At 42.0% G+C, this 22,371-nt stretch overlaps 3 protein-coding genes across 3 annotated transcripts; 1 reads left to right on the top strand and 2 right to left on the bottom strand.

Annotated features, from left to right (window-relative positions):
• Window positions 1-90: 90 nt before the first annotated feature.
• Window positions 91-1,710, top strand: RB195_010711 (uncharacterized protein; the record flags this gene model as incomplete). Its single annotated transcript, XM_064191839.1, has 3 exons — window positions 91-127; window positions 205-316; window positions 1,572-1,710. The coding sequence occupies 3 exons, from the start codon at window positions 91-93 to the stop codon at window positions 1,708-1,710; spliced, it is 288 nt and encodes a 95-aa protein (XP_064049422.1).
• Window positions 908-2,770, bottom strand: RB195_010710 (uncharacterized protein; the record flags this gene model as incomplete). Its single annotated transcript, XM_064191838.1, has 3 exons — window positions 908-1,283; window positions 2,481-2,598; window positions 2,740-2,770. The coding sequence occupies 3 exons, from the start codon at window positions 2,768-2,770 to the stop codon at window positions 908-910; spliced, it is 525 nt and encodes a 174-aa protein (XP_064049421.1).
• Window positions 2,771-3,050: 280 nt separating this feature from the next.
• RB195_010709 (uncharacterized protein) lies at window positions 3,051-20,418 on the bottom strand (the record flags this gene model as incomplete). Its single annotated transcript, XM_064191837.1, has 18 exons — window positions 3,051-3,197; window positions 5,166-5,285; window positions 6,269-6,432; window positions 8,404-8,510; window positions 8,562-8,708; window positions 9,293-9,364; window positions 9,465-9,537; window positions 9,589-9,703; window positions 9,764-9,913; window positions 15,328-15,456; window positions 15,613-15,687; window positions 16,125-16,184; window positions 17,549-17,650; window positions 17,702-17,850; window positions 17,908-17,937; window positions 18,856-18,937; window positions 18,980-19,107; window positions 20,370-20,418. The coding sequence occupies 18 exons, from the start codon at window positions 20,416-20,418 to the stop codon at window positions 3,051-3,053; spliced, it is 1,899 nt and encodes a 632-aa protein (XP_064049420.1).
• Between the last annotated feature and the right edge of the window lie 1,953 nt (window positions 20,419-22,371).

Here is a 22,371-nt window from a genome sequence, read left to right as displayed (position 1 = left end):
GCGTTCTTCATCAACTGGGTGCTTTCTATTTACTCGCAGTCCTATTCTCTTTTTTGCTTCGTTCATTTATTTGAGCATAGTTTCTGCTTCATGGGTAATTCTCGAAAAGAGAGTGATGTCGTCGACGGTTAGAGAGGAGTCTTCCATCAACGCGTATGTCCCTTTCTCCCCAAGTAAGTAATTTCATTATCTATTGCAATGCAGCCTTGAACAGCTTCGGCGATACGCCATCCTTGTCGTACCCAATTTCCAATGGGAATGGTGAGATGGCGGTGGAAAAGCTGTATCCTAGTAGTGTATCGATCGTAGCAAATGGGTAATGTCCTCACATACCCCGTCCACACTTTGATTGACCAACACTGGCGGTATTGCATTAGTTTCTACGCTGTCGAAGTTTCTTGTACTCGACGAAGGTTAGAAGAAAGGGCAGGCAAACCTCTATGACCCTCGAGGGGATGTGGATGTGGTCAGTCCAGCCTCTGACGGAATCCAGCCTGTTCTTCATGCTGGGCATCATCGAGCGTCCTAGGTATGCGTTTGAGGATGATTCTGGTGAATACTTTGTATAAGACGCTCAGCAGGCATACGAGACAGTGATCAGATCTACTACAAAAAGGTGCTACAGAGACGTTAAGTAGAGACTACCCCCGGTTGATAAGGATGTGGACGATCTCCGCACGAGTCGTGCCATTTTAGCGATTCCTATGTGCATCGACGATCGTCTTTCTTCATGAAAAAGGAATTCGCAAGGTAGGAGTGGCTGACAACGGCCCGGTGAGACGATTGCCATTTTCATTCCGGTTCCCTTGTTCAAATCTTCCGATCCTTTATTCCTCTTCTGTAGCCTTTGCTAGTTTTGCGTTGAAGTCCTCGAAAACGAAGACGTAGAAGGACTTCTCGTTGCGGATCACTCCCTCCAGCTCTTCATAAAGCGCATCCAATTCGAATTTGCAGCAGTTGCGGATGTTGGTGAGTTGATGATGCTCATGGATTTTTGGTGCTGACAACGGAGGCGAAGAATGGCCAAACGAGGTGGCATGATCTTTTGAGGATCGACAAGATGGACGACAGGTGGGTGCACAACAAAACCAACACCGCTCACATTTTGAGACGGAACGTTCTCTCCACGAATGACGTGTGTACAATCATTCATCTGTTGTACGTCGCTCCTGCTCTTGGTCTCTTGCAGAACAAACACGCGGAATTTGATGCGCTCTGCAGCTCCGAGAAGGGCATGTAGGTCAGCGTCTGTGGGCACTGTTCTCGCGTTGTAAGTGCACAATCTGAGACAGTTTCCATGGCGAGTCGTGCGTGTTTTGGTCTAGAATCGAAGACGTCCTGAGATTTGACCGCCTTTCACCGGTTGCCATACCGTCCGACGTCTGAGATGTCAGGGTATATGAGGAGCTGAAGTGGCAAGAAGACAAACTAAGCAGCACCGCCATGGCGAGCCTAGCTTTCCACAGCTCGTCGTCCAACCTAAATGGATCAGGGAGCCATCTTCTGATATTTCGGTAAGACAATGGTGAACCTTAGCAGTGGTCTACTCTTAGCTGGGCTTCCGAATCCAGAATGTCGAATGCATCGTACTTCTCAGCTTGGGAGATCCTGCCGAAAGACGTAGCTCCGCTCTACATCGCTGTTCAACGCCCAGAGTTACTTCCACGCCACTATGAGGGCGGTAAACCGCTGTGGAAGGGACGGAAATGAATGTAGAAGATGCAAAGGATTGAAGTCCATGTGAGGTAATTTGTGCTTTGAATGTATCGCGGAAAACGTGAGTAAAAGTAAATTGTTTCACGTTCACAAAACATTTCTTTTGCTCAAGAGATAAGGCTTATCTCAAGAGAATAGCGGAGCATATGTTTTGGGAATATCAAGCGCGCGACAGCATAAAAGGGTCATAAATGCGAAAAGCGAAGTGCGAAGTTGCGATATTCTCCATTATTTTATTTATTTTCTCCCATTTTTTGTTGTTTTAATTTTGGCGATTTCTGCATGTAAAATTATATAGCGAATGTTTTTTGCGATTGTCTTTTTTTTTATGAATAATAACTTTTATTCGTTCCTTTTGAATGTTGTTTTTGTTGTAGATTTTTATGCTTATTGAAAGGTTTAATTACCCAAGTTTGAGGTTTGTTGGTGAAGCTCGCGTGGCAAAAAACTAGTCGTCCGGCAGGGATACCAAGCCCCTGTACTTTAGAATGACCCCAACAGTTCGGTGATCCACAGATGGTTCTAATAATTTTGATAGCCTTTCTTAGAGATACCCTTTTTTCACAGCATATTTGGTTTTGTTTTCCGTTATTTGGCGAGTAGAACTTTGTACTCGACGATGACGGAGTGATGAGCGGAACCAAGTGGTTTTCCGCAATCAACAACCCATATAGAAATCTTTCATGAGAACCCCATACCACGTCAGATTCATGGTATGCCGCCTCTAAGCACATCTTATATAGTCGCGTGAAAACGACTTGAACCTCGGTGCAGTCGCGTAGGCGGCGATGATCAGTGTTAGCGACAGTTCCGACTCGACTATACGGCACTCAGGTCGTGCACTCAGGTAGAATAGACTACGGAAACCAGTACGTTGCTTACCTTCAAATGAGGCCTACAGATGAATAATAACTACACTAAGAGGATTGCAGTTACTCCTTTCTTTTGTCCATATTCAGATCCTGCCAATTAAAACTCTAATAAATGTGCAGAATACTTTATTTATTTCTTGAGGTAAATTACAGTCAGGCAAGACATACAATCTCAAAGGCATTCTCTGGAAATTCAAGTGGTATATGCATGACTTCAAACGATTTACATGGAATGAGATTTCACGAGCTAAAAGAAGGATGGAATGGTGTATGGAAAAAGGAGGCATCGAAACCTTGACTCAGTTCGCTAGCTCCTTTGTTTTACCGAGAAATTCGGGAATTTGAGGTAAGAACTATCCACTTTCCTCTTGTTAGTACAATGGTGATAAAGTGTCGAGTTCACGTACTTATCTTTCGCTACGAGAAGTAAGCGAATGTCTTGCTTGGAAGGGATGTGTACGACTAAATGCCATTCTGCTGGTCCACTATTCGGAATGCCTCCAACAGCTCGTTGAGATCAATGAATCCGTCCTTGTTGAAATCGATACTTTCTGCTATTTGGGCGACGTAATCCTTTGAAAGTGTCCGCCTTGTGTACTTTCCGAGCACCTTAAAATGTATTTAAGTACTTAAAATAATACTTGTGTGTGTGTTGCACATTCGCCACCGAAAGGGTTTCAAATATATAATAACGGGCTTATTCTACCACGTGTGTGTTTGTGTGTGTGTGTCTGTGTGTCACGAAATTCAAAAAATGGGGTGCGACGGGTCCACCGGCGTCAAGTTGGTGCGCCGGCACCAGATAGCTATAATATGGGGTGTGACGGATCCCATGGCGTCGGATTGTTGCGCCTGCACCACATATCTATAAAATGGGTTGCGACAGGTCCACCGGCGTCGGATTGGTGCGCCGGTGCCAGATAGTTATAATATGGGATGCGACGGGTCCCGCGGCGTAGAATTGTTGTGCCATAATGCAGTATTATCGCGCAGTACCTTCATGTGCATGTCGCACAAGGTAAATGGAACGTTGCAAACGTTTCATAGTCGTATGTACTTTCCACTATGATGTCTTTCACTTCACTTTATGTGAAACATCATTCTGTGATAACTGTTGGGGGAACAAGAGAGAAACCTATACTTTGAGGAATGGTTCCAAGTCGTGTCTATATTACATCGGTATCGAAGGAGTGCTTAAAGGTGAAGTTTAAAAGTTCTCCAAATGTAGAACTGACACTTTTACAGGGAAAACTATGAAATCTTTAGCCTAAATTTCTTTTACGAAAAAGAAGAAAACGTTGTTAGAAAATAAATTCTAATTTTACGGAAAATGTCACTATTATTAATTTATTTTCATTAGTCAGTGACCGTGAGCGGAGCGAACACCACAGAAAGTCTGAAGTCCGACTTTAGCCGGACGTTCAGACTAATAATAATAATAATAATGATAATAATAATAATAATAACAATAACAATAATAATAATAATAATAATAACAATAATAATAATAATAATAATAATGGGACGGGTGTGGCGCAGTCCGTTAGAGGTCCGTTGTAGCCACATGGTCGAGGGTTCAAAAAAAGTTCGCCCTAGTGCGAACCATGCCTTCTATCCCTCCGGGGTCGATGAATTGGCACCAGACTTGTCTGGGAGGATAAAAACACTGACTTGATCATCATCAGTTGGCCCCCGCAAGTCATTGTATAGGCCAACATGCGTTCCAAAAAACTCAACGATTACGAATTGCAGTAAAACGCGTTGGCGCATGCCAAGTGGATTGATACGCCAGCGACTTTATCCTTTTTAATAGTAATAGTAATAATAGTAATAGTACCAGTAATAATAATAACAAAAATAAAGCTCAATCATTTAGACGTACACATGTAATATAATCAATAATTTTCGGAAATTTAAGCAAGCATCAAGAGAGATCAAGGAAATGCTGGTCTTTATTTTGGATTCTTCTTGAAATGTATATTTGTGCTACATGTTGCTTGGAAATATTCATGCGAACCTCTCCGAAAATAATTGCTAGTTAAGGAAAGAAGTGTATCAAATCCCGTACAGTAACCTACTAACCATCTTGTGTAAGTAGAATTTTTCTCAAAGTTCATTTGTTAAAAAGGAAAGCAGTTACTTCTTGACGCTTACATTCAACGATAGCTGACATTTTTTGTTTTGGGAAGCAAATCACTGCAGTGTACACTTCTGTATCTACCATGTCGTTCCGCATTCACTTAGAATGTATGTTTTATTCTCTTAGATAAATGTGATATCAATTTGTCGATCTCACGGGTTAGCGTGGTGGGTGAGAACACCGCTACTTTTTCGCAATCGATGCCTCAGGCCTTTTTTTCTAGCTGAGTCGACAAATTCGTACTGCGAGTGCGATATTGATTTAACACAGAAGTCACCACTCGTGTCTTAGGCTAGCGTCGCCGACTAACCCATAACAGTCAAAAATTTGCGACAAATTTCCTCAAGAATCGCCACTGTGTTGTTTAGCCACCGATTAAGTTGAGATTTCTTACGAGTGTGATTTCTGTGTGAAGTAATATCATATTCATTAAACACCTGAATAGCGTCGATGAACTCCTGCATGGAAACCTGTCCTGAGTTGTCCTTGTCCATGAAGCGGAACAAGGTCTCCAAGGTGTTTTTGTGGCGATACAAGGATTCCACCACGTCTGTGTCCTGTAATACTGTCTTATTTTTGTTTCTTACAAAAATGCGAAAAATTGCAATTCTCCATTTTGCATTCCTAAGAATTGGAGCCGTCAGGAGCTCCAAAACGCCTCAATTCACTCAACGAGGCTACTCTTTACACAGGTATGGTGAGATGAAAGAGTGCAAAGTCGATAAATAGTGGAGTTTCTCGGCGGGGCACCTCTCTGCACCCGTATGAGTGGTAAGATCCATCGTGAGGACGTTTGCTTTAAATATGTATCTAGACGTAAAGAAATGAACAGGATAATGTCATCGGACGGTATCTGATCCTTCTCCTAGTCCTAATTCATTGTGATCCTGATCATCCAATTTCTGCTCCTAGAGGGTGTTCTGCGCTATCGCTGTGTTATTGCGTAAAGGAGGTGCCGGATTTTGTTTACTATTGAAGAAGAGCCAACATCGAAATTCCTAACTAAATAACTTAGCAAATTAACTAAAGAAAATGTGAAGAAACTTGACAGGAAATAGAAAGTTGGAGGTGTTGATTACGATTAAAAGCATGGCCCCATAAAATTACCCCTAATCTTCTTGAAAATCCGCGTGGAAAACGGCGTTCGTTCCTACGCCACACTAAAGACGCACCGGAATAGTACGCGCCGCATACAAGAGCGAGAGGTCGGAAATCAATCAAGTCTTCTGAGTAGAATATTCACGTGAAACCAATGAATGGACTGCTGGGGGGAATCGAAACGAGTACAAAGATAGCGCGTCCCTACGTGCCTCGTCGGAACAAACGCCGTTTTTAGGACGATTAGAGGAAATTGAGTGGGGCCACACTAATACTCCTAATTTACATCTCAGACTTTAAATTCTCTATCAGGTTTACACTCTGCATCAATTTCGTGATACGCTGCCCCTAACCATATGGGGCTAGCCACGGTGAACATACACCTAAGCAGTATGTAGGTCCGGTGTAATTGTTACTGGAATTAGCGAAGAGAATTACTGACCTGTTGTTTGGCTTTTCCTAGTTGCACAATGGTCCGGTTCTGATAGAGAACGTGCCTTCCGTCTTCGTGCAATGTAGCGACTTTCGGGGCCAATGCACGCCACGGTAGATGCAGTCCTGTGACCTTCTCCACACATTCGCACCATTGGTGGACGGTTAAAACTCCTGGAACTAAGCAACTCGTAATGTGAATACAATTGATCGATGTTCTTTAGTGTCCTTGGGATCGTGGACAAGCGAGAGGCTTTCCGATGTAAGGTAAGGTTGAAGAATTATATTGCTCACAAGTTTGAAAGTGACCACGTTTAACTCCATGTAAACTCCTACGATTGCGCGGGTGGGACAGCTTTTGCTGCTTATTTGAGCTACATAAGTCGGATTTCGCACGAAATGTATCATATCTTCATGGAGAGCGCAGTCACATATTTCTATGACTACAAGAATCGACGACAACCTCGTTCTGTAAGGAGGCAGAACGAGGAGGAAAGCAGAGATTCTCCACACTCAGAACGTCGAAGCTATATTTTTCTGTTCGCATATTGCTTATATGTGTAAATCCGTAGTGTCTATAAGATAACGTTGCTTAAATGCACAAATCTGGAATGTTGCAGTGGATGCTACTGCTGATGTTTAATGCAGTGTGGGTTTCTGTAGATTAGAACTTCATTCGTAAGGATGACCTACTGCTTTAGTAGAAACCTTGCAGGATAAGGTAAGGTTGCAAAAAAAAACTAATTTCCAACAGATTAAAGAAGAATGTGTTGGATAGAGGAGCTGGCAGTGGGGATTTCTTTTTCTTTCATGATGAGAAGTGGACACTGAAAGAAGACGTATTTTCAAAGTTTTATGCATCATTGGATGGAGGACTTTCCCCTTTACAAAATAGCGATATCGTAATTTCTAACTTTATTCGTCCTGGTTTTTGTAGAGTCTTTACAAAGGAATATCTAGTTCACAAGCGGACACCTTCGACACCTTTTTTGATTTTTTTTTTGAATCAATCGAAAACAGGAGCTCCCTGAAGGACCTCGCTAAATTTGTGACGTGCATGGAGATCATCAAATAAGGCAGGAAATGTTAGAGACAAATACTTTGAAAAATATCAGAAAAACAAAAAAAAAACATTAAAAGGCCTATAAGTGGCGTAGAAAAGTTATCAAACGATAGGAGGAAGTTGTTAGAAACGATGTGATAGCAGTGATGTGTATACTGTCAGTTGGATTGCAGCATCTTTCCAAAAAAAATTGGAAAAAAAATGAGCTTTTCTTCAACCTGCGACGGTCGGGTCGACCGGTATGTGATTAGACTGTTTTGAATTTGATTTAAAACCGCGAAGAGAAATGAGAGCTAGCCAGTATTCCTTCTTTTCTATAAACAGCACTAATCTCGGCTTCGATTAAATAAAAAAAAAACATTTTGGTGCGAAAATACCCCGAATTGGCCACTTGACACTCCATTTTAGTGGGTCTGAAAAACATGAACTGATAAAATTAAAAGACTGAAATAGTACGAACTTGTACTATACCCTTTTGGAAATACTTTTTACCTCGTACACATTCATTTTTCACTTGGAAAAAGGGCTCACTACTCATTCCTCCATCTCTAAAGGCAACACCCCACGAATCTGACGTGGCATGGATTTCCGAGGGCCAAAGACTATAGGGGGGCGTAGACCGCAAAAACAGGTGGGATCTCGCTCATCTCTCCCTGCGTCACTGTAAACAGACGGCTTCGATATGAGGTTCCTTACGACGTCCTCCAATGCAACGTGCCACCCTTGCGCACCGCCCCCGCCTCCGATTGGTCGAAAATCCATTGGGACGCCCCGATGGGCAATTAATTTCATTCGACGAATCGCAGGCAAGGGGCAAAGGTGGCGGGTTGCATTGGAGGACGTCGTATGGAACCTGTTTACAGTGATGCAGGTAGAAATGAGCGAGATCCCACCCGTTTTTGCAATCTACGCCCCCGTATAGTCTTTGGCCCTCGGCCTTCCCCTCCCCCTCCCCCTCCCCCTCCAACCCGGGAATCAAGACAACTTCAAGGAGAGTGAATCAAAATGTTGCCTCTCTGGATTGAATAAATTGGACATGGCAGCAGAGGTGCTCAGCCAGAAACCAGAAAACCAGCACATACCTTTCTTCAGCACGTCGCATGCCTCGAATTCTTTCTGCAGTTCATTGTTGAAAGAACCCAGCTTATCTCTAACCTCCTTGACGGCGGACTCTTCCACAACATTCAGTCTACAAACTAGTTTAGTTGTTGACAAAACAAATGTTGCTAAAATCGCTTACCGCTCGCGCATAGTGATTTTTCTATGTGTCTTCGTTGCCATATATTGTACAAAGTGGGGCTGTTTGTTGCGTCCGATGAATTTGACGTATGCGCCCCGGTTACTGCCGAGTTCGTAATAATTGGACGCTGAGAATATTGTTAGTACTCTGGAATTTCTTAATTAATTGACATTTGGGAATATGCTGATAGTTGGCCATCAATACAATGTACACCTTTTCTCGTAACTGTTGCGAAAATCCACTAGACTTCTGTCCTTGTGGGTTCTACACAACTTCTCTACAACCGTATTCCGTCTTGTCATTTATAGATTGGTTTTTTTACTTCCTCTTCCATTTCCTCATGATTCTTGTGTTCAAGTTTCAGATTAACATCCTTTCAGCTCTTCTGACCGAACCTGAACTGCTAAGACGACTATCGTTCATGCAGGCCGACGGTTAGAGACGTTTCGAGTGATTTTTCAATACTGTGTTCTTCTCACAAGTACGTACGGTTCAAAATATACCTCTCAAAAATGGTAGCAAAAAGTGAAGTGAATCTGAAAGAACCGCGAGCAATCCAGGAATCAGGAGCCTGTGGAGCTCCCTAGACGTTACAGACATTTGACGTTTACGAATACGTATGATTAAGTACTTTCGAGTTATTGCCTAAAATCCCCTCAGAAGAACTCCGACAAAGGCGCCTTGTGCTGCTGCTGAAACAAAGTCAAATGGGAGCTTCGAGTCTTACTTACGTTTTGTTATGCATATACTCATAGCCCTCGAATTTGCATTCATGTGATCGTACGATAAGGCTGAACCCGTGCCTGGAAGAGGAAGACATTGAGATAAGAGACATGTTGTGATTTTCGAAAGTCAACACATCTTTCAACAGAACTTTTTCTACGCTCAGAGCCATCAACTTACTTCTCTAAAAATGAAGAAGTAATGTCGGCTCCAAAATACGAACCTCCACCGCGGAAAACATTAGGCCAGCAACCTATAAATTCACATTTCACAAGGGGACCTCGTACGTGTTTGTTGCGAATACCTTTGTTCTGCTTAGGGTCACTCCAGAGAATGTCGAGCATTTGCTTCCATTCCTCTGTATTCACAGAATTCGTTCCGTCTCCTTTCCGTACTGGTGGTCGAAGTACCGACTGATACTGCAACGAAACTTCATCAACACCAATCCGTTCTTTTTTCGTTTGTCAGCGGTGAAGTACCCGATTTCTGTGGATCTTTTCCAAATGTGCAACTTCAGTCTTATCCGAGATGCCGCCATGTACAACAAAAATATCTTTGTCGACGATCGCAGCGATTGGAAGCCATGAGAATACGTCTTCGAGAGCTTTCGAGATGTTTGCGGCGTGATCCTGCAAGCAAACTCAATCTTACGAGAGGCGGATCGTAGATTGTACTAACCAAAATAACTGATAATGGCCGAAAAGGCATCATTCAAAATCATAACTAGGGTCAAGATCAGGGTCAAGCGTGTGTTGAGAATTTCTCAACAGGGGGTCGTAAGAGGGGTGTCGGATCAGGGGGGGGGGTCGTAAGAGGGGGTCGGAAAATTAAGAAAAAATTCAAGTAGGGGTCGGAAAATCAGAAAAAAATGAAAGGAGCAAAGAGAAAATGGAGACGGGGTTGTCGTTTTCAAACAAACACATATTAAGGTGTACAAAATGAAGTGTAATTTAGGTATGCGACATTCAGCAGAAAAACAGGAGTGAAAACTGCTTCTTTTCAGAAGTAGTGCTGAAACTTGAAGGATGATCAGCAGTGAATGGCATTTTTTATCGCATATCGGAAGATATTCACAACTGAAACGTATTCTAAGGCTTTTTTTCAGGTCCCGATATCTGCGACTAAAAAAATGGAAGAGTTGTCTCAAAGAAGAAGAAACGTCAATGATGCATATTCAGTACTTGAGTTCTGTTTAATATAAAAATAAATGATATAGAATAAATAAATTTTCTTCAATATTCGAATAAACGATTGAAGAAGACTCGCGGTTGCAGTTGAGGAAGACTACTGTAGCATAAAAAGTTAGGATAAAAAGAGGGTACACAAACCAAAAAATGTAAAAAATTTATTTTTCATAATTCTGGTAATGAAACTACTGCGCTTTTTGAGCCAATCTTGAAAATGGACGACTTAGCATTTTTTGTTGCTCTAACTGATGCTTGATGACGTCGGAGTCGCTTCGGTGGCACAAACCAAAACAATTGAAATCTTGAATAAATGTGATGCATAATAAATAAAGTGATAACGTTGTGATGTGATAAAATAGGAAACCCATTATTTTAAATGCAATTAACTACCTGAAAGTTTTTGTTCTTTCAAAAAATCGACTTTTTGTCAAACCCATCAAGTCTAAGCACTACAAAATTACAGTTCTACAAAACAAAATTACAAAATTACAGTCTACACAACAAAATTGTCTGTTACTAATTTATATGAAAGAAGTGAAACTAACCAGAGGTGACTTCGTATTGAGTACCATAAAAGGCAATCTTCATAGCTTGAACAGTGCTTTGGCACTCTTCGGGAAAATTCAATATATTGAAGATCTGCAGTTGTACGGGAACGCAGCGTCGAAAATTCGCTTAGGAACGGATGACAAACGAGATCTTCAGAAGCTAACAGAAGTGTAAAAACACTAAGTAAAAGTAGAAGCATAGCTGCAATGAAAAGCAACTACGCTGGCTCAAGTTGGTAAGTGTAGTGCAGACTTATTTATGCGCGATTACAAAGACTTTGATAAGGACATCTACTAATTGGCCATTACACGCTCTGTTGAAATAGGTCTGATGCTGACGATCCACCAAAATTGGATGGTTCAACGAGATGCCGCGGCGTTTTTATTGTGACGGTCAGGGATCAATCCCTACAAAGGTGCTATTTTTGCATTTGGCGTAAAAGAATTTAGAGAGCACACTTCTCATCCTACAGTAACGAACTTCTTATCTTCAGTCGAAAAAGCAATTCTGATGCTGCTACTGAGCGAAAAAAAGACATCTACAGGCGCAGTTAGGGTTAAAATTAATACAAAGCAGGCTCCACGAGTTTCTGAATATCTACGTTCAAAGTGAATTTTATGCAATGAAGCTGGCTGCGATCTGTAGAGAGAGATTTCTTCTATATTTCTACAAAGTTTGGTGGCTCTAGCTTTCCTAGTCTTTTTGAAACCTAGTTGAGAAAAATCCCAATTTTTGCCTCAAATTCTCGAGTTTTTCTCAACTAGTCTTTGAGAGAATCAGAACACCTACAGAGGCCAAAATTTGCAATAAAGGGTTTTCCTTGATGCTCTATCCAAATATGGAGTCGAATTTTTCAACGGCGCTACCGTATCCTCGCGACGGGATAAAGAGCGAAATCTCAGATTTTCGGCAACGCGTCAAAATCTGTGTGACTTTAAACAAATTTCCATAACTCTGCTCATAGTTTATAAAAACGAATTCGGTTTGAAGTATGTTGTAGACAAAGATTTTTGCTATCACAGCTTTCTTTTACTTTTTTTACAGTTGGTTTTCGTCTCTAAAAAAGCTAGTTGAGAAAAAGTTGAGAAAAATGCCAAATTTCTCAACTTTTTCTCAACTAGGTTTCAAAAAAACCAGAGGGTCCCTACAAAAGATTTTTTAACCATTTCATAGCGCAATCTTCCTCTACACAACGCAGCCAGCTTTATCTTCTTATGTCTCTTCGTTACTGAGTTATTCATGTTTATTTCAAGCTAACAAAATCCGACCTGTCCAGCAGTAACTTCCAATTAAGACCTCGTTTTAATCGCTAAAATAACCTCTATATAACACTTGTATGTGGCAAACAGTGCTCTAAACACAATTTCAAAAAATTGCCGGTGACAATGTTCTCCTCAGTGATTTTTTTTCGGTTCTGCAAAAATCTAGATTCCGGCGGGGATCGAACTCTCATCCGTTCATTTCCTTTGTCGATGAGTAAAATTGTTTATTAATAGTTGGAAATAGTGTGAAAATTGTTTTAAAAGGTGTTCTCCTTCTTTTCCAGCTGTTTTTTTCGTTTTGCAAAAATAATGGTTCCGGCGGGGACCGAACTTTTGTTTATTGTTTAAAACTTTTATTTTTCTTGATCTTCTTCCATCTGGCACACGTCACGAGGCATCTTGAAAATAATTAACATGAACATATAATTTCTAGTTATTATTTATTCCATTCCATTAAAATCGCTGCATTACAATATGTATTTTGTTTTACTTGTAGCATTACTATTTTTTAAAATAATTAATTATTTCTTTATTACATTGTTTTAATTTATTTATTAGGCGTTTATTTGTTTTTTTTAAATTTTTTATTATACCCAAATTTTGATTGCTGTGTGGGCAGCTATACTGGTAGGAACGAGATGAGGGGGTCGTTTTTAGGAGGGTTTGCGAGAGGGAGGGGGTCATTTTTAGGAGGGTCTGCGAGGGGGGGGGGGGGGGGGTCGTTTTTAGGAGGGATTTTTCCCAACTACACGCTTGACCCTGGTCAAGATGAGCGGACAGCTCGACGGTGAATCTCAGATTGGGATCTCTGCTGACGTTGTACACAAATTTACATACGATACGGTCGCCCGGGTGATGGCGACGCCCCAACACAACACATTTTCTGTGTTTTAGAAGAAATCTTAACTCTTTCTACCCTCCTCCAAACGTACACCGCTGCCACCAAGGGTCCCATCCAATGTCTTTTATCCAACTGGCCGAACGCGCTCGTACGGATGAATTGAATACGCTGCTATCCTTTGAAAAACTGTGCACGAATAAATGCATCAGGTTTCGAAGATAAACTTCTACGAGGGTTAGCAGTAGGAATGTTTATTCGACGATCGGCTACGTCTGCAAAGAAGTGCCATGGCCGAGAAACCAGCAAATAATAGCACGGTTATGAAAGGAAGGCGTCAATGGTTCCATTTCCATCGTATTTATTCTCCGAGTACAAAAATAGTGGATGAGGGCTTAGGAAAATGAGCACACTTTTCCCCCGTGTCCTTTTCCATCTTGCTCAGAAATACTTACGGTGTTTCCTTCTATGGAAACTAGTTAGCGAGGTCTGCGTCGTGTTCGAGGCACATGAAGTCCTATGATTTGTCGATAATAAGTTTAGAAAAACAGATCAAGGTGACAGATTTTCGGGTCAGAAAATCATCGCCTTCGTCATAAATAAATGAGTAATGTGCTGGTGCATATATCAGCCGTGCTTCCAGAACATCCTGCATCTTGTTACATGGAGAATCATAGATTAGATCTGGGCTCACTTTCGTTTGTAAGTGAAGTTCATTCCATGAGCTGTCTGAGCATGTCTTTCAGGGCAAATATAGACTTCGAAGTGTAGATTGTAGGTTATTATCGACAAATCATAGGACTTCGGAGTGTAGGTTCTAACTCAGCTGATCCTAATCGTTCTGAAAAGCGCGCGGGAACGGCGTTTGTTCCTGGGAGGTACGTTAGAACGTGCCATCCTTGCATGCGTTGCGGTCCTCTCAGTAGCTTAGTGTTTGGTATCACTTGAATGGCTGTTGAGGAGACTTTGATTTTGGACCGTTCGCTCATGGATGCAGCACGTTCCAAGTTGCTTCGTAGGACCAAACGCGTTCCCCACGCCGTTTTTCAGGATGGTCAGGTAGAACTGAGCAGGATCGCACTCACACTCGTAATCTATGTGCCGAAGGTTATACTTGTCCGCACGGATCCCAACATCAGCAATTTCCTGATAAGGTGCCTTTAAGACCGGTAGGTGCTCCCAGTGTTCTTTTAGTTGTTTAAATCCTGCTCTTTTCAGTTGCAATACTCCCTGAGCTTTTAAGGCTTGTCATTAAATTTGTGTAGCGGCTTCAGCTCGCGCAGTATGTGAGAAGATCATCACTTTTGCTTCTTTTCAGCTCCTTTTACGTTGTACTTTGTTGTAAAGATGGATATATTCCAATATTTAGACATGTTTGCAATATAGGATGATCCATAGCTGTTCATTGCAGTGTTGATATTTTGTGCTTTTAGCGATTTCAACGTATTGTTAGTAAAAGAAAAAAGGATTGGATGCGAATCACCGGTTATTTGTGGTCTACACTCACTAGGAGTAGGGAAAAAACTTGAAGAACATATTAAAGAGCTTCATCACGTCAAGTTATCAAGGAAAAATAAGTAATGACTATGCACTTACGAAACTTAAAGGCATCACTTAACGAATCTGGGATGGTGCGAATTTCAGGTGAGTTATGCCTATACGGGGTCGTAGATTGTGGGGAAGAGAGTGATTCCGTCAATTTCTTCCTAATTGCCGTAAAAAACGGCCCGGAAGATGCGGCGCATGCATATTGCTGGCGCGCTCCAATCGAACTCCTTGTAGGAAATAGCGGGACGTTCGAAGCGGCATCTTTCGTGCCGTTTTTTACGGCAATAAGGAAAAAATGGACGGGATCGCCTTCATCCCCACAATCTACGACTCCGTGTACGCACAACCCCCTGAAATCCGCAGCACCTCAAATTCGTGGGGTGATGCCTTTAACGAGGAAGACCAAAGGACAAAAATGTAGTATGGAGTGAGGACGCGGTGAGAGGACAGGATTTGCTCTGGAACAAGAGATCCTACTCATCGCTGCTTTTGTATTTCAAGGAATAATTTTCCCCGCTTGAATTTTGAGCGACAAGCTGTCATGCGTACAGAAGGTCCTACTCATAAAGCAACATTTAAAAGTAAGCACTTTATTGTTTCTGAGGTGGTGGTTTCTGAAAGGGCATCTCAAATCCGGGGTAAATGTGCTAATCACCTACCTTGTACTTTGTTTGTAATTCTTTTGAGAAGCCATAGCGAAGATTCATTATGTGATCCTCGTGGTTTCCACGATTTAGAGTTATTGAATTCGGGTCCAATACAAACAGAGCCAGAAGTGAGCAGAGAACCTGAAAACTATTACTGAATGAGATCTCGGTCAGTTTAGCATAGGTACCCTTTCCTGCGAATTCTTCTATACGTTCTCATTGAGAAACCGGGCATACACAAGAGTTTTATAGTTGGAGAGTTCAACAGTTATCGATTTTCGATGAAAAAAAAGTCACCTCAATCGATTGACCTCCTCGATCCACAAAGTCTCCGTTAAAAATGTAGGGATTATCACTAGATGGATAACCATTCTAAAATCAAATATATAAGTAGGATAAACATCAAAAAGAGTGTTTTTTCTGCTGCATAAAATGTGGCAGAATTTTCCTGTGCATTTGATGGCACCCTTTACAGTGAAATAAATGAATAAATATCATTGAACGAATCTGAATGAACTGATCGATGAATGATTAATTCGGAACATTATAAATAGATGTTTTATACTGCCAAAAATCTCTGAGGTTATTTTAATGGTTACGGGAAACCACTCAGTCAGATCATTGAACATTGAAGGACTTCCTGGGAAATGAGCTTCGCTCCATCCTGATGTCACAAAAACTCTCAATGGAGGACAAAACTCCGATATTCATTAATGAGCTGTAGGAAAGTAAATATACACAAGTAGAAACAAAAAAGCAGCTCTTACATATGTTGTTGCTGACTGACTTGAACTTGACCCTTAACTTACCTTGTACAAAATAATGCAGAGGTCATCGAACTTGCCATGAAGATCGCCACAAATTGTGATCTGAAACAGTGCACCGTATAAAGGTAGAAGCTGGAGCCTCGTTGCAAAGTTTCGGTGAATCAATGAAGTCCGAGAGATATCCTTCAAATGTGAAATGAAATGTGTGAGAGAGATAAGATTGATGAAGTATAAACACAATGACCCTAACATATTTAGAGATCAACGTTGCGCTGATCAAAGAAAAACAGCGAGAGGTCAGTGAACTCATCACCCACAAATCCACTTTTTCGAAACTTATATAGACTAGACGAACTGCGCTACGTGACTATCTACGCTCGGTGCCAAATTCGTTCGACCGAATGGCCGCGACGCGTCCGCTGCAACGTGATCTATCCCTTTCTCTACAGGACTCTAATCGAACGCTAGACGTAGCTCTCGCCCACGTTCTCCTTTTTCTGAGTCTACTGGCTTGAATATATAGCAAAAAAGTGTTCGAAACTTCAAAAGAATTTCTCGAAACCTTTTCTAAGGTCGTGATGAAAATCTATGCGAAAGAAAATTTAGCGGAAAGGTATGCAAATTATGCTTACTAAATCTTTCGTGAAATTTTCGGCTCACACATTTCTGTGACGCCGCGTTTCTTTCTAGTCAGAATGCAAAAACAAGAACAAAAGTGAAAGATGTAACTTCTATTTCCTATTCTTTTTTCCATTTCAAGACCGTCTGACTAATTTCGAACTTTCGTTTGTGCAACTTTTGTTTATTTATTTATTATTAAATTCAGAGGTGCGTTAAACTTACCACTAACAGCCGTACAACGAGAGATAGAAAAAAAAACAAAGCAAAAAGAAAACAGAGAACAGAAAACAGTACAGGGTTTAGTAAGGGAAATCTTCAACATTCAGGTAACTGTTGGGCTTCTCTCAAAACATGTAAGCACTAGAATTTCTAGAAAAAAAAATTGGAAAAAGAATATAGTTGATGATTGGCTACTAATTGATTACATGATTGCTATGCGCATTTAGGTCACACCTGAGGAAGTTGTTGTGGTATCACTTGAGTTTTTAAAGGCATCACCCCACGAATCTGAGGTGGTACGGATTTCAGGTGCACTATTCGCATACAGGATCGTAGATTGTGGAGAGGGTGTGATTCCGTCCATTTCTTCCTAATTGCCATAAAAAACGCCCGGAAGATGCGGCACGTGCACAAGCCTGGCGCGTTCCAGTCGAACTCTTTGCAGAAAATAGTGCGCCAGAACTCCCGAAGCCGTGTCTTCCGGGCTGTTTTTTTTTTACAGCAATTAGGAAGAAATGGACGGAATCACTCTTCTCTCCATAGACTACTATCCCGTATACGAGTACTCCACCCCAAATCAGCACCACCTCTGATTCGTGGAGTGATGCCTTCAACGGACCGCTCACCTGATTCGATATGGACGTGGAAATGCGAGTAATCGTGGGATGTACCTTCAGTACTCGACGCGCTTCGAACAGTAAGGTGAGCACATAGCGAGGATGAAGGATCTTAAATATTGCTTGGTGGAGTCTGTCACACGGTTTTCACCCTGATCTTACCCTGTTCACTTTGAAGGCGTCGATCATGGTGACTATTTGATGCTTGTCGAGTGGAAGTGTAAGCACTGGGCCTTTGTAGTTCTTCTCAACCGTTATCTTGCTCGGATTTGCCGTTTCCATTAGTTCGAGAAACGCTCGATCATCGTCCTCTTCAAATGTATTTGTCTATCAAAGCAAACAAAAACAAGTTAAATATTAGCCTTCACCTCCTTTCGGCGCCGCATACGAGCTGATTGCTGTAATAAAAATTCCTTTATTCAGTAGTTCCTTTCATTAATTTCCAAGTATCAATGAATTTAAACAAGGAGCAAAGTAAAAGGAAGAGGAAGAGAGAGTAAAAAAGATGCTTTTTCGAAAAGCAAGAAGAAATCCACGATGATCCACTGTGAAGTGGTCAGAAATTGGCACTTGTATAGCTCTTTTCATTTATTTCTGTTGCCCTTATCCTATCCTATCCTTCAAATTATATTTTTTCACTTTTTTAAGATCACTTGTAGTCGACTCTGAATACGCTTAAAGGAATCACCCCACGAATCTGGGGTGGTACGGATTTCAGGCAAGTAATGCCTTTACGGGGCTGTGATTGTGGAGAAGAGGGTGATTCCGTCTATCTCTCGCTTTGTCAGTGTAAACGGACGACCCCGAAACTCTGTTTCTTACGACGGCGTCTGTTGCAGTGCGGGAACTTTGCGTCCCGCCCCCGTCCTGCGATTCGTCCGAATGGGTTTTCGACGAATCGCTGGCGGGGCTGGGCGGAGCGGTGCGCAAGCGTTGCGCATTGCAACAGAAGCCGTCATAAGAAACAGCATTCAGAGGTTGTCCGTTTCCGCAAATACAGGGAGAAATGGACGGAATCACCCTCTTCTCCACAATCTACGGCATAACCTACCTGAAACCCGTACCACCCCAGATTCCTGGGCTGATGCCTTTAAGCGTACCGTCAGCATCATCTAGGAGGTGTCGAAGGCAAAAAAAATCGTTATGATTGGAAGGAAGACGTTCTCGGTTCTGCCTTAACGCCAGTTGTAGTCGCGCGCTCAAAATTGTTTACAATTATTTTAACGTGCGAGATTTAATTTTCCCTTGAAATTTAGCTGCTTAGAGGTGGAAAAAGTGATGACAGGTATTTCTTCAGAGGTTGACAGGCAACTAACCGGAGGCGAAAGGTGAATTCCCGTCCTCGACGCTCTCGCTGTTCACCATTGCGGTGATGACGTCGCTGAAGAAGTCGTACAGCTACAGGAGGGGTGTTTCAACGTCCTTTCTCATAGCACTTACCTTCAACTGGTCTTGTTCTCCAGCGTACTCCAACGTAGTGAATATGGTCCATGTAGCGCGACGTCGTGCCTCCAATCGCGCCTGACATCGCCGATACCATTTCTGGATCAAGATTGCCGATTTGATAGCTGTAAACAGAATTTTCAGTTCCTGAAAACGTAGGAAGTATACGAGGTGTGCCAACATGCAAGTGACGACTTTACTAGAGTGATTCGTAACTGCTGAAGATTGCAGGGTTTTATTGATAGCTGCTACAAGCAGTACCGGTTTTTTTTAAATTATGGAGCCATGTAATCACATCATTCTGAGAGTTCAGATGTAGTAACAGTCTTTGTTTTAGGGAACGTCACAGCATTTAAGTAGTTTTAGCAAAAAAGTTGTTATTTGGAATAATTACATGAAATTCCACCCTGCAAACCAATATCTCAGTCCGACATAAATGCTATTCGAAAGCGCTATACGGTGTTTCTGGAATTTCTGAAAGGTATCTACCCTCAAATAAAAGTGTGCGGCTCCCGTCAGATTTCAGCACCGTATCCGCCAGAGTTTTGCGATTTATGAGGGAGATTTAATTAGCCAAGCCTAGCCTTGATGTACAAAAGTGCACACAAGACAGAAAGTAAATATGAAATTATTGGTTCTTGGGCTTTTTCGGCTTCGGTAATAGTCATTTTTGCTACTCCGCATGCAGAAACATTAGAACTACTTTAATTTATGGCTTTTGCCGCCTATGCGATGTTCATTCCATCGTTCCAATGCACACACCTTACGGTAACTCTCCGAACTACTGGATTTGATCAAGGCATGTGATTACGTGCTTCTCGAGAACGTCATGGAATAGGTTATAGAAGAGAAGGAAAGGATTGCAAACTCGTGAGTGACTGAGAAAATGCAGGTGCAAAATCGCGGATCTACAAGTGCAAGAAGTCCTTTGGAAGTCAGTGAAGCATGCGAGATGTCCATCCAAAGTTGAACACAGCCTAGAAAATCGCATGGGTGCTGGTCATGCTGAGCTCACGCAGTTGAACTGGAGACGGAGGCGCATCATCATCGTCATCCTTTTTCCTGGGTGTCGGTGTCCTAGGAGTGGCTAATTTCGTCGGTTTCACCTGCACGGTCTCATGTCGTACGGGAGGTTTTACTAAAGTTTTGGATAATTTTTCACTTTGGGATAGGCTTGGAATTTATCCTTAATTTTCTTGTATGTGCTCATTTCAGGCTAGTCATGTAGATCTGAACGGAGATATAACAATAAGTATGGCGTATTCATAATTCTAATCGATAAGCCATACACTACTACGAGCTGGAAAAACTATACCTGTACTATCACTCAGATTGGGTTTATTACTATTTCCTTAAAAGGAAACTGAGTCAACCGTAGCGAACTCACTTAATTCGGTGCTGGGCGGTGGTGGCCGGCTGGACTGCCCGCACCCCATTCAGAAAACCCCAGACACTAACAGTTGCCGAATTCTGGAAAGAGTAATGGATTTAGATGAGATCCGAGCATTTGAACGACGAATTCTACAGTTATGATATTCTCTGAAAAGAGATAGGATCCAAGAGGTGCAATAGGAAAAACAGAGATTTCGCTGCAACGATACAGCACATTGCAAGAACGCCGGCAAATTCCAATGCTCAAAACGTACGTTTTTAAAACAGATTTGTACGAAACGCGGTTGGTCGAACGCACTTTTGTGCGTCACAGTCCTCTCTTTCTAAAGGCTGCGCACGGCTGTGGGGTGGAACGCAGCGGTAAGAGATCATCACTTCGACTATGAGGCCTTAGATTCGACATCACAAGTTTCTCCCTGATTCTTGGATTTATTTTTCGCTGAATGTGCGCTAAGTTTGTCTGGGAGAATGAAGAAACTGATTTTATATTCTGGACCATTCTATTAATCGGACCTCAAATCGTTATATAAGCCGCTTTGTTAATCCCCGAAAGATTCCGCACTTTTGTTTATCCGTCCCTTTATGTTGATTGTGATAAAAGGATAAAAAATGATAAAGTTTCTGGCGTTGATCAATCCACTTGTGATGCGCCCCCACGTTCACTTCAATTCAGAATCGTTTGAGTTTTACGAACGTGTATCTGGCCTATACAATGACTTGCGGTGGCTAGCCGATGTGTCAAGTCAGTGTTTTTATCCTCCCAGACAAGTCTGGTACCAATTTATCGACCACGAAGGGATGAAAGGCTTGGTGAGCACCGAGCGGATTCGAACCTCCGGTCGATCGTGCAGGAAGCGGAACCTCTAACCGCTACACTACACCCGCGCTTTGATTGTGATACTACTACAAAATGTGTTGGGGTGCCCCGGTCCCCCTTAACACCTTATCCCCAGAGTTGCATTATGTCATTACGTTTATTACGACCGCGCGTGTTGCCTGTGGAAGTATTTTTGTGAATGCTTCGACAGTTCTTCCTCCTTTTTATGAAGCAGTGAATGAATAAAATTACGCAAGTACGTATAATGCATTGCCTCATACACGTAAACGCGCACGACCCGTCCCGTGTCGCAATCGTCGACGATGGGTTAATACTATTGTTCAGAAGGGTCTTTAGCGTTCTTCGCCTTAATTGCCCACTTTTTACACTAGATCTATAGATCTCCCGTAGCAACAATCTTCAATCTTAAAGTATTTTTCAAAAATAAGATGTCCCAGCGGACTTTGCATGTCTCAGGAAAATCTCTTTTTGCACCTCGTAGTAATCCAAAGGAAGCAGATGGGAGCACTTGAACATATAACAATGAAGACAAGTAGGAAAAGGACATGTCCGAGAAAAACTCGAGATCTCTCCAGTTTCTTTGAACCACAAAAGAACAGAATGGGAGTACCATGGGAAGAAAACTAGTCGACCTAAACACCTATTTTTTCTATAGAGCGGATGCTGGGGTCGAGAAGTAAGGATACGAGAATGTATATGAGAGTGAATTCGAGCTGATGAAGTATCTTTCATTTTTGGGAAGCGATGAAGAAGAAATGAAAGGTACTGGAGGGAGGTGTGTGCTTAGTGGTGGAGTCACTTCTGCGCCTTAAAAAATTAGTTCATAGAATATTTTTCTGAGTCAGTACTTTCACAATGAAAAGGACTCCACTTACGCTGAGCGACAAATGAAGCAACCACAGGGAGCCCCTGCTCCTCCACGATTAACCAGGGGACTATTCGCTATTATAGGAACTGACGTACTTAAGGGGCTCTTGAATATCGCGTGATCATCGCAAGCATCTTTACTCAGGATAAGGATAGCATTTGTTTCATTTCCCAGAAGAAGCAATTGGCCCAGAGATAGTCTTCTGAAGGTCGAGAAAAGCTTCTAGCTGGGTTCGTAGAGCTTGTGGAAGTGATTTCAAGCTAGTCTTCTGAAGGTCGAGAAAAGCTTCTA

Source organism: Necator americanus, chromosome III (assembly GCF_031761385.1).
Source record: "Necator americanus strain Aroian chromosome III, whole genome shotgun sequence".
Lineage (NCBI taxonomy): Eukaryota > Metazoa > Nematoda > Chromadorea > Rhabditida > Ancylostomatidae > Necator > Necator americanus.
This window is presented reverse-complemented; position numbering and strand designations above follow the sequence as displayed.